The sequence below is a fragment of the Mirounga angustirostris genome, unplaced genomic scaffold (genome assembly GCF_029215605.1).
Source record: "Mirounga angustirostris isolate CCGP_5_RB_7025 unplaced genomic scaffold, mMirAng1.0.hap1 SCAF_4, whole genome shotgun sequence".
Taxonomy (NCBI): domain Eukaryota; kingdom Metazoa; phylum Chordata; class Mammalia; order Carnivora; family Phocidae; genus Mirounga; species Mirounga angustirostris.
Window position 1 is genome coordinate 142,352,612 of NW_026991712.1, and position 12,836 is coordinate 142,365,447.

The 12,836-nt window shown below is 42.7% G+C and overlaps 1 protein-coding gene across 19 annotated transcripts in view; it reads right to left on the minus strand.

Moving 5' to 3' along the window:
• Positions 1-12,836, minus strand: part of FGGY (FGGY carbohydrate kinase domain containing) — a 395,846-nt gene that overhangs the window by 3,548 nt on the left and 379,462 nt on the right. For all 19 annotated transcript variants that reach the window (XM_045897587.3, XM_045897586.3, XM_064589062.1 and 16 more), the window contains one exon: positions 5,250-5,311. In XM_045897587.3, coding sequence (XP_045753543.1) covers positions 5,250-5,311 — 62 coding nt within the window. The remainder of the gene's footprint in view (positions 1-5,249; positions 5,312-12,836) is intronic.

The following is a 12,836-nucleotide window of genomic DNA, read 5'->3' on the forward strand; positions in this document are numbered from 1 at the left end:
TATATTTAGAAGAACAGGAATGTATCTCTTATGGTTGGCCAGACATCTCCCATTTTCTGAATGCTTATAGCATCCTGAGCAATGGATCGGCATGATTCATAGCTATTATCTGTAACCTACATGGGGTGTTATTATCCTCATTGTAGAAGTAAAGACATTCGCTCAGAGAGGCATATCTAAAGTAGTCTAGCTCAACACCAGCAAGGCTGGAATGCAAACTGAGGTCTGTCTGACTTCACAGCTTCTGCTGTGACATACTAAAAGGGCCCAGGTTCAACACGGGCCCTTTATCACTCCCAGCTTCAATAAATATGTCAGATATGACTAGCCCCAGGTCTGATGACTGGTTTAAAAACCACAGCCTGACCAGGGATGAGACTGAACATTTTCATCACCCTTTGTAGATTCCACACCTATGTTTCCTTTGCAGACACCTTTATCTGGAAGTAAAACCCCGTGAAAATGTCCCTAATGTTTTCCCTGTAGATGTGTCCTGCAGTCCAGCATCCCAGAGTGGACCTTGCTCTCCCTCTACTCTCTGTCTGGGTCCTGGTAGACTTGTTATCCCTGCACCTGTTCGAATGTAGTTGGGCCCTGAGACAGAGGGCAGAGCAGCCTGAATTTGAAAGGGACAGCAGCAGCTAGAACAAATTATATGTGAATGCTTGCAACTTTGTCCTTACTCCCCTTGGGTGGGAGGAGCTGACGTGGGGCGAGGAGTTGATGATGCCAGTTTAGCATGTCTCAGTAGATTCTGGAATGTTCTGGAAAGGAGTCCTCAGGAAGGAGTTTTGGTGCAAGCTTGTGAATCAGAAGAAAGAGATTGCAAAAGCAACCCTGGGTATACATAGGGACTTCTTGTAACATGCAGAGCTAAACAGATTAATGAGTTCTACCTTAACCATTCTTACAAATACAGAGTCAAGAGGTGAACTCTGAAGCCTGGGTTTGAATCTCAGCTTGGCCAATACTAGCTATGTGACACTGGGTATGTTACTCAATCCATCTGTGTCTAAACTTCCTCACCTATAAATGAGAATTAGAGGACCTATCTCAATAGAGCTGTTACGTGAATTAAATGAGGTAATGCATGGAAAGTGCTTTGAACAGTGCCTGGATCTTAGTGAATGTTATCAGTGCCAGTTATGGTCGCTACTTTTTTAAAAAAAATAATATTCCAACAATATCATCAATCTTGCGATAAGTAGTTTCCAGTAAAAGCTGCTCTACGGGCTTGAAATTTATTAATCATAGAATGATTTTGGAGGCAGAAATTTTCTCCTTTAATGATACTCTATGACAGTTTAACATTAAATACTTCTTACGTTATATGAGATGGATTTCCTGACTCTGGAATCTCAAAACTGCTTGAAGGAAGCTTGGGTCAATAACTTTCTCATACACTTGAAGATTTCCCATTTTAATCCTGACAATTTTGCAGCAATCTTTGTTCACTGGTCTTATTCTTTGTACAGTGAAGAAGCATTGGCTTTGCAGGCCAAGAAGTCTGGGTGATTTGGGGCAACTACTTTAGATGATGGGAGTCTCAGTTTCCCTGCTGTAAGAGGGATGATAACCATACTTACAGCATAGAGTGACTGAATTTTAGACACGAAATACTTTGTGAGCTGTCACGTGCTCACAAATAGGGACTGAGGTTGTTTTTATATTCTTCCATAATCCTGGAACACCAAAAGATGGATAGACTGCATTTTTCCTTGTTTACACATGGAAAGCTGAGGTCCAAGGCACACTTCCCCCCTCTGCTTTTTTCTTTTTTCAAAAAATTTTTTATCATAAAATACACAGAACATAGGGGCGCCTGGGTGGCTCAGTCGTTAAGCGTCTGACCTTCGTTAAGGTCATGATCCCGGGGTCCTGGGATCGAGCCCCGCATCGGGCTCCCTGCTCCGCGGGAAGCCTGCTTCTCCCTCTCCCACTCCCCCTGCTTGTGTTCCCTGAAGGCAGACGCTTAAGGACTGAGCCACCCAGGCACCCCATAAATAAAATCTTTAACAAAAAAATACACAGAACATGAAATTTAGCCATTTTTAAGTGTACACTGCAGTGACATTAAGTACATCCACGCCGTTGTGCAACCCTCTCCACCTTCCATCGGCAAACTCCCTTCATCTTGCAAGACTAAAACTCTGCACCCAGTAAACAGTAACTCTTCTCTTCTTCCCGCAGCCCCGGGCAACCACCGATCTACTTTCTCTCTCTATGAATTTGACTCTAGGTACCTCATAGGAGTGGAATCATATAATATTTGTCCTTTTGTGACTGGCCCTTTTCATTTCGCATCATGTCCTCAAGGTTTGTCCATGTTGTGGCATTTGTCAGAATGTTCCTCCTTTTTAAGGCAGAATGACTTCCATTGTATGGATACACCACTTTTTCTTTATCCGTTCACCCACCAATGACCACTCGGTTGCTTCCATGTTTTAGCTACCGTGAATAATGCTGCTATGATCATGTGTGTATAAATATCTCTTTGAGATCCTGATTTTGGTTCTTTTGGGTACATACCCAGAAGTGAAATTTCTGCATCATATGGTAATTCTATTTTTAACTTTTGAGGAACCACCACAGTGGTTGTTATCGTTTTACATTCCTACCAACAGTGGGACAAGGGATCCAATCTCTCCACATCCTTGTTGATCCTTGTTATTTTCTGGTTTTTTATTGTAATCATCCTAATGGGTGTGAGGTGGTATTTCATTGCAGTTTTTGACTTGCATTTCCCTAATGATTAGTGATGTTGAACATCTTTTCATGGGCTTATTGGCCATTTGTACATAAGCTTTAGAAAAATATCTAGTCAAGACCTTTGCCCACTTTTGATTTGGGTTGTTTCTGTTGTTGTTATTGAGTCTTTTTTTTTTTTTTTTTAAGATTTTATTTATTTATTTGACAGAGAGAGACACAGCGAGAGAGGGAACGCAAGCAGGGGAAGTGGGAGAGGGAGACGCAGGCTTCCCGCAGAGCAGGGAGCCCGATGCGGGGCTCGATCCCAGGACCTGGAATCATGACCTGAGCCGAAGGCAGACGCTTAACGACTGAGCCACCCAGGCGCCCCTGTTATTGAGTCTTAAGAGTACTCTGTATATCCTAGGTATTAATCCTTTATCAGCTATATGATGAACAAATATTTTCTCTAATTCTGTAGGCTGCCTTTTTACTCTGTTGATAGTGCCCTTTGGAGCACAAATTTTTCTCCAGGGCACTTTTCAGTGACAACTCTGAGTGCACAGCTAAATTCGGTCTAGACATAAGGATGAGATTTGGGATCTTCCTAAAAAGCATATTGAACCACGGTCCCCAGATTATGCTCTCTGTGATCCTGAATTTTAAAATCCACTGAATCCCCTCTCTTCCAAATTCTCCCCACACTCAGTGAGTGGCTTCTGTGTAGCACAGACCTCAGTAAATGCCTCATACAGATAATAATGTGATTTGAGGTAACGAGATGCTGAAGAGAGTCATTCAGAAGGAAATGCCATCTTTCTACTTGTAAACCTTGGGGCTGCCTGTAGATGGTGCCAGAGCACCACGTGTGCTGCCTTCACAGAGGAGGGCTCCTGGTGACTGAGGAGCTAAACATTCTTTTCAAAAGAACCTGTGGATTTACTGAAGGAACTTAAAGACAGACTTCTGTCAAATGTCTTGGGAGGGTCAGCAAAGGGATGGAGAAGAATAATCTGTTTCTACAAAAAAGGGAAGCTGCTAGCCTAGGGTCCCAAGGCCACTGGGAGCTCAGACCTCTCCATGTTCCTGACTTGAGTTCCCCCCACATAATGGCCTGCCTCTCTGAGCCCAGTATTTAGGGAGGGTTTTATATGCAGAGGGTTAACAATCCAACTCCACTTGGAGACCTTCTTTAAGAAAAGGCAAAGAAATTGGATTGCTTTATCCATGGATATTTCCAACTCTGTTAAATACCAATCATGCTTTGGTGGGATCAACACCTTTACCTATTATAGGAGGTGGAATTTGTTTTTATGCTTAACTTCAAATACAATTATAAAGTCACTTGCACAACTGTTCTCCATTTTTATTTTTAAATTTTTTTTATAAAGACTTTATTTCTTAAGTAATCTCTATGCCCAGTGTGGGGCTCAAACTCATGACCCTGAGATCAAAGTCAAATGTTCTTTAGACTGAGTCAGCCAGGCACCCCTATCCTTCCATTTTTAAACTCACTACCAATGGCTTAATATAGGTCTTTTTCATCTGTCACTAGGTTATTGAAAAAGCCTTCTGTGTGGCCTCTCTGCTTTTACCCGTGGGCCTTCTAATCCATCCTCTGAGAGGGATCTTTCTAAAATCTGCATCTGGCCAGGTCCTACCACTGCCTAAAGTTCAGTATCCCCAATCTGCCCATAGGATGAGGTCTGAAGTCTTCAGCAAGGCCTCAAAGTTCCTTATGAGATGACCCCTTCCACCTGCCCTCCCCCGAGTTTCACCTCCTGCCTGTCCCCAGCTCATACCCTGCATTTCAGAATTCTGAGTTGTTTACAGTTATCCGAACATGGCATGCTGTACCCACCTTTACAGCTTTGCGTTTGTTACTCCCTCTACTGAGGATGTCCTCCCCATTTCTTTTAAGCATTAAAGTCAGTGTAGACTTCATCTCCTCTCAAAAGTTTTCTCTCACCCCTACATGGTCACATTCCTTTCTTCCTTGGGCTACTTTGTTACCTGGTAATACTCCTATTGTAGAACTTACCCTTTCCTTCTGAAATGATCTATGTGCACACATAAGATTATGTCTCATTCTCCTGTAAACCCTGTTTATAGGCAAATTAGCATAATGCTGTGAATATAGCAGGAACTCAAAAAATTAGTGTTTTGTAAATTGGGGTTAAAATACTGATCAAGGTCATGTTGTAGTTCTCAGTGCCAAGTGATGCAAAGGGCAGAAAGACAGACAGATGCTACTGTGTTCTTTGATGGAAGATATGTGAGATCCCCATTTCAGAACAGAAGACCAGATGTACTGCTAATGACCTAGGGGAAAGAATCCTGGTCTGGGAGTCAGAAGTCTGTATTTGACCCCCAGGTCTGGCCCTATCTAGCTCTGTGACTTTAGGTAACAAAGTGACATCACCCCTCTGGGACTCGGTTGTATCAACTATTAAATGAAAGAACTGGATTCCTGGCCCCCAAGGTTTACTCTAGCTCTCCAATTACATGTCTTTGTATGTCCTCATTCCTCAGCACGGTACATATAAAAAATATAAACTTACCTTTTATCCTCAAGTCTGGGAAGCACGACCTTCCCAACTTTGCTCATTCTTGCCATTGCCTCCTGTTGAATGGAAAACAGAACACAAAGAGCTGAGTTGGAAAGCTAAGATCAAAGTGAGGCTTGTCACAGGCAAAAACATTCTAATTAGAATTCACTTCCCCTTGGGGCAACTGGGTGGCTCAGTCGTTAAGCGTCTGTCTTCGGCTCAGGTCATGATCCCAGGGTCCTGGGATCGGTCCTGGGATCAGTCCTGGGATCGAGCCCCACATCGGGCTCCCTGCTCAGCAGGAAGCCTGCTTCTCCCTCTCCCGCTCCCCCTGCTTGTGTTCCCTCTTGCTGTGTCTCTCTCTGTCAAATAAATAAATAAAATCTTAGAAGATATTCAGTGAGTCCATTTAAATAAATAAAATCTTAGAAGATATTCAGTGAGTCCATTTTTTTTTTTTTCAACTTATTCTCTTTGGTAGTAAGAATAAAACCCAATGAACATTAAAAGTTACATCTATGACCACACAGCCTGGGCTTAAGAAATGATTCGGTACTGAAGGCTCCAGGGCCTAACCAACCCCAACAGCAAAGCACCATTGTGATCATCTGCAGGGAGGGGTGGGAGGAACTTATTTTGTCTTCTCATTACCTGGACTTGAGGGCTTAAGAAGGCAACACAGTCAGCCACTAAGAGCATTGTTTACTTAAACTCAAGGTAACTATAACTGAATGGAACCCACTTTGCACCTGCTCTTTAGGATAACATTTTTAAGACCTCTTCTGTTCAATGTAAGTTCTTTTTCCTAAAACTGTGAGCACAGATGTGAGGCCTCCGGGCTGAGTCTAATTTAGTTGAATTGTGGACTTCAGGACATTCTTGTCTTTACAACGGGGCAATTGGGCAGACAGTGAATGGCAGCGTCTGCGTGGCCATGGCCGATGTGTGCAGCATCCAGATCAACCACAGCTTGCGTGGGCTCCGTTATAGGAATGAGAGGGCTAGGTTTCCTTGGGCAGTCTCCCCAAGCTGGTAAAGCAATGGAAAAGTTAGGGGGAATGGAGTGAACCCAAACTCTGGAGTCTGACAGACTTGACTAGGGAGAGGGCAGCAATGGCCTGCTCTTCAGACAGGCCTGCCTTAGGAATGGTTATCGAGCTCTTATTGTTAAGGATGTAGTCATCCTGGGGTCACATATGTACAACCTCTTATTCCATTAACATGTTTGTTAATTACTCACTAATTTAATTGTCCTTTTTTAGTTCTTTTAATGTGGAAACCACGTTAAAAGAACTAAACCACGAACTAAAAAAGGACAATTAAATTAGTGAGTAATTAACAAACATGTTAATGGAATAAGAGGTTGTACATATGTTAATTAAAATTAACATGTTTATTAATTACTCACTATGTACCAGACATTGTGTTAGATTTGCATAAGGCATATTCTTTGTCTTGGGGAAACTTACATAGTAGCTGGGGAAGACATAATTTATATATTATTTATATAAATTTATTTATATTTACATACATGTATATATTCCATATATTATTTACCACTGATTCCCTTCTGGTATGCCACATATTTACTGTGGATGCGTTCCTTATCTTCCCTCTCACTCCTTGCCCTCCCCAGAATGCAAGCTACTTGAGGCCAGGAGCTTTGTCTACTTACTGCTTACTCAGCACCTAGGATATTCATAAAATAAACCAAGCCCCTTGTATGTGTCAAGAGCAGCATTCAACAAAAAACAGAGATGAAGATTGCATGGGTCCTTTCATCACGGGGCTCACCACAGAGTGGAAGAGACATTAACTGTGATCAAAAGAGAGGGTGATAAACACTTTGCTAGAAACAGATAAGTATCTTTTCAGTAGTTATTCAAGGGTTAGGAAACTTGATACTGTTTCATCTGCTAATCACTTACACACACTTCCACTCTGGCTAGGACGTTCTACCAACTCTTCCCCAAGGATGGCATGAACATTCTGAACGAGTTCTCTGGTTTCCCAGCTCTCAACAGATTTAAAAGTGCTGACTAGGAATCAGAGATGCTGAGGTTAGCAAGCACAGTGACAACAGAAAGAAACGGCAGTCTTAAGAAAGGAGGAGATTTTCTAAATTATGAAAAATTACTGGAAAGGAAACCACGTTAAAAGAACTAAAAAAGGACAATCTGGGGCCATTTTGTGGAGGAATGAACAGCCAAACACATCTTGAGGTTGCTGCTATTGCACTTCACAAGGATATTTGAAGGGCTCTGCTCACCCTGTGTTTTCCTTCACAGACTAAGTTTTGATTCCCTTCAAGTGAGCCCCACGTCTTGTGGAGGTGGCCTCAGCGATCCCCAGCGTGCACTCTGCCTGCCACTCATTCTCTTGTCCCATCCTTGCTGCTTCTTTCAGAGTAGCACTCTGCAGGGTTTCCAGAGGGGTTCTGCCTCTTCTCGCTCCTTGGACTCCTGAAAATGCCCTCGGGAAATACTCCTCTGGGTTGAGCTTACGCCTCAGCCCTGAGACAACATCCCAGGACTGCTTTCGTGGGTGGGACCCAGGAAACTTGTGTTGTAGAAGGTGCTCCACAAATGTCCCTTCCCTTCCCACTGAAACAGATGTGTGGACATACGGCAGATGGTAGGGCTTTCTTCTTTTCTTCACGTTACCTCTCCTGTTTTTTTTTTTTTTTTTTTAATAAATTACCGGGAAACAAACACCGGCACTGGAGATTTCAAGGGTTTGAAAAGCAGTTCTTTTGTTCCCTAAAAAAATACAGATTTAAACATTAAACTTAGCTCAGGTATTGACTCTACTGAGGAGGCTTTTTCTGACTCATCCCTGCTGCCTGCCTCCCACCTAGACTGAATTATTTGCTCCCACAGCAACTTGAGCTACCATCTATCCTAGCATTTATGACATGGCACCACAATTTTCTGTTAGCACACCAGCCTCCCCAACTAGACTGTGAGCTCCTTAAGACAGGAACTGTTATAATTATTTCCACTGCCAAACTCAGCATCTGGTATATCATGTGCACTCAGGGAATGTCTACGGGATGAATGAACTTAAGGGTCAGACACGTAACAGAATGCTAAAATGGAAGTTTTGGCTGAGATCTAAAGTTGACAGATATAAGATACCAAAGTGAGCTGGAAATAGACCACCCTGAAGAATTTGTAAAAAGGGTCGTTGAGGACCCTTTTTACAAATACAACTCTTAAACCTTTTATCCACATGGAAGGACAGAAAAAGAAGTTGTTTTTTTTTTTTAGGAGCGGACTATTGGTTTATTGTGCATCAGGCCTACTTCCAGGGGAGGGGTGAGAGGAGTCTTCACAAGTCAAGAGAGCAGGGCTTCACTGAGAACAACAGGGAACCTGATATGTGTCCCTGAGGTTGTGGGATACAGTGGACTGAGTGGGATGCCCATGTGGAAGAGAAGGGCTGGCTGGCAGCTTCAGTGTAGAAGTGAAGGAGCCCGCACCGGGGTCAGCCAGCACTGCCAGAGTCTGTCAGACTCCAAAACGCATGGCTGGTTCCCATGGACCCTAGGTGGCCCACATATGAGAGAGCTGCCATAGACTGTCTCCGATACCATCCAATATGGCCACCTCATGAGGCAGAGGGAGTCTGCATAAAGAAGCTTGAGATGACCTACTCGTTGTCTTGGGAATGAAGAGTAAACAATCTACTAGAGTAGCATTAACAAGGACATGATATGATACGTGGGAGGCTTCCAAAAGTAGAGGATTAAAAAAAAAAAAAAATCTATGATGGAGCCTAGCTACAAACACCTAGTAGGCGAAAGGAACTGTTCAGATAAGAACTTTCTAAACCCCTGACCTCCCTTCCCCATACACCCTCCAACTACCTCAGAGGAACAAGAAAAAACTGAATCTGCTGGAGAGGGAGTAAGTGGGGAGGAGAGAACACTGATCACAGCTTCGTCCTCGCACCTGCAGCAGACCCCAGCTGGGGAGTGGGGAGAGGTCTCATCTTTAGATGAAAACTCATGTGATGATTATTATATATTCCTTGATAATCTAATTTCTGAATTTGGGCCATGTCTCACAACTTAAGGACACCATAAAACTTGTGTTACCTAAGACAGACTTTGTACTTAATCTAAGAAAGCAATGGAACTACCAGAATTTTTAACCAGGGCAGAGAAAAACTTGTTCTACTGCACAACTAACTGCTCAGGGGACGGTGGGAGGAACAAACACAGTCGTTTCTCGTTGCTATCTCAAGAATCGTGTTTGTCCTCAACAAAAGTTACATATGCACAATAAACACTGGATGAAAATATACTGGAACATTAACAGGTTCAAGAGCGTGGGTGGCAATTTTTTTTTTCTCTCTTTTTTGTCCTTTCTAAATTTTCTGCAGTGGCATATGTGGATTTGATAATTTAAGGATAATTAAAAAAAATACTGCCTTCTAAAAAAAAAAAAAAGTTATGCTTATATAGGCACTCAAAACAACTCCCGTTCCTCCGGTCTCCTGGGAGGCAGAGCTCATTACGGGTACTGGGCCCAGTGTGGAGGATGCCCGGAGAATCACTGTCGTCCTCAGACACAGCCCTGCTGGCTTTTCCGATTTCTCCAAATCACTAACACAAAGCCAAAACCTCAGGAACCCACTGGCTGCAATAAATCTGGAAATTACCACAGCATAACAATATGAATTTATTATGGGAATGCTGACACGTGCTAAATATAGTCACCCCCCACAATATATTTCTGTTCAAAAGGGTTTGTTTGAAGTTGGCCTCAAAATTCATCCTTTTTGTCAGCAGGCAGGGGCCGGACAATCTTAATTTGCAGCATGCTACCCTCTTTGTGTGAGAGTCTAGACAGCACAATGAATACAGTGACTTTTCTCTTTCCTTTTTGCCCACACAATGAAAGCTTTTTACAAACAAAATATTTTGTAAAATCGCATTTTAATCACTTCTTTTCTTTCTCTCTATAAGGCAGCGCTATAAATAAACCATGAAAGTTCACATTTGATTGTCACTTCTGAAAGCAAGGGAAGGGTTTCTGTAGGAAAAAATAGGGGCCCTGTACCATGGTCATGAAAGACTGCATTCATGGGGTCTGACCCTCCCCTGCCGGGTCAAGGCTGAGATACCAGTCCGCACACACTGCTCACCACTCCACAGGCCGCAGCACCAGCAATCGCCAGGCCTGCGTGGGCATGGGAAACACCCAGTTCTCATGGGTTATGGCCTGGCTTGGGAGCTAGCAAAGGGTTTTAAGGCTACACTGGGGTGAGTTACCCAGGGAAATTAGGTTAAGGGAAGAAAGGGGCTCTTCAACACCCACGGAGAAGATAGGGATCCCATGAGTGGCAGACACACTAATATTGGCAATTTGAGGAATGGGGTATCTGGTACCTTCTCCCCTAGCCAGGGGAAGTGAAACCATGGCCTTGAGAATTTGGGAAGGCTATCAGGTAGTCTAGACCTAGGCACCAAAGGGTCCTGCAAGCTTGGCAGTGTCCAGAGTCACAGTCTACAGGGAAGAATGATCAGGACCTAGCCTGGTGGGAGCTATACTGTGCATTCCCCAAAGGCAAGAACCGTGTTACTGCAGGTGTCAAGCCTAGCACAGTCCTGGTACTCACAGGTGCTTGGTTAATGTTTGCTGAGTCGCTGAATGAAAGGGTGAGGACTTTCATCATGAGGGCAATGTAAGATCATGTAACCCAGTGTTTCTGAAACAGCACATGTACTCCAGGGAGTGCACAAGATGATCCATTAGGATTTCAGGAGAAAATACTAAGAGTGTGATTTATATGATTTCTAATCTCAAGAAATTAGTTAAGCTTTACCAGCATTTAATATGCAGATCGTTACCAGATTGGTCAGTTGGTCCACACACTGGATAGACATGTCCATGTGTGAGGTTTCTTAAAAGAAGTATGGGATCTATACACCACACAGGGGATGATAGCATGGCGACCGCCCAGGTTCCCAGCATCCAGCGATGTGCCCATGTTGTCACTTACACGTTCCAGGCTAGTGGGTTTACAGGTATTACCTAGTTTCATTTACATTAACCTTCACAAAATGGACAAGCAGCTGAAAAAGATTCAGTCAATGGATTAAAGGTAATGGTGATCGTTCAGATCCAAGTAAATAAGAAAACAGTGACATTTTTACTTGGTACTAGTTCTTCATATTAGAATACAAAAGCAATGAAGACCTGGTCAGATAAGACAAGATTGGGAAGAAATCCAAATTATCTAGAATACCGGCTGAGATATAGATAGATACACAGGCACATACAAAATCATTCGGAAATCATCAAAAAACTTTAAAAATCATTAGAAACTCATCTGGCCATAGATAGATAATATACCTTGATGTACTGCATAGTGTTAGTATGAAAGTATAATAATAGGTAAGAATTGGAAATATTTTATTGAAGCTGTATTTCATCTGCCTTACACTGTATGGAATCTACAAGTACAGTAGAACAGAACTATGCCTTTTCATCAACAAGTGTCCATCTATTGAGGATGCAAGCTTGAACATTTTTTGACTGATTCAAAAAGCGTAGTGTCCATTGATTTAGCAGCCAACTCCCATGGCCATTGCTAGGTTACTGGTTCAAGCCAACATTTCCCGGGTGCTTACTACTCTATGCTGTGCACTGTCCTAATGGCTTTATGTATGTGACCTTTTTAAACCTCAACACGACTTTATGATGTTGGTATCATCCTCTATCCAAGGAATATGAACCTTGGAATCAAGGAAGGGAACAAAGTACAAGTCATTTGCTCAAAGCCATAAAGCCAATATGTAGTGGAGCCAGAGTTCCAGTCCAGTTCTGACTCCAGGCCATTGCTTAACCCCACACTCAGACTCGATGCTCCTGTCCTTCCTGTAATACAGAAAGCCTGGCCCTGAGTGAGTCCCCTAAGCTTGAGTCCAAATCCCATTTCTGCTGCTTATAATGGTGAAGATTGTGTGTTATTACTTGTGTGAACTCCCTGGGTGAAAAGTGTGTGTGTGTGTGTGCGCACGTGCACAATATGCCCATACAGTACATTGCACCTTTTTCCAGAGATGCTGACACATAGCTCTGAATACATGAATCTGCCTTCTTGACGAACTCTGAGTCATTTACTGGAAAACAAGTTCACATGGTAATGTGTGGGCTGAGGCACATGACCCCTCCATAGAAAAACAGAAAGTATAGCAATGTGATTTTGTTCCTCCAACAAACATGAAGAAGCGGCTAGTTGTTCTTTTATTTATTTTGTTTTGCTTTGCTTTTTGATACAGTCATCTTTTGACCTGCACCTGGTATTCTGTGTAACCTCCATGCATTGATGACAACAATGTCAACTTAGAAGCAAGAAGGGATGAGAGAGAGGAAAGAGTGGGAGAAGTCTTAATCATTAATCATGATGTGGAAACTTGCCCTTCATTTATAATTTTAACTTCTATCTATATATCTATATACCTACCTACCTATCTACTCACATACATGCACACATAGGTCTTGTTTAGGGTGGTAATTACACGGGTATACACATTTATCAAAATTCATCACACTGTCTGCTTAAGATCTGTGTATTTCACTTTATGTA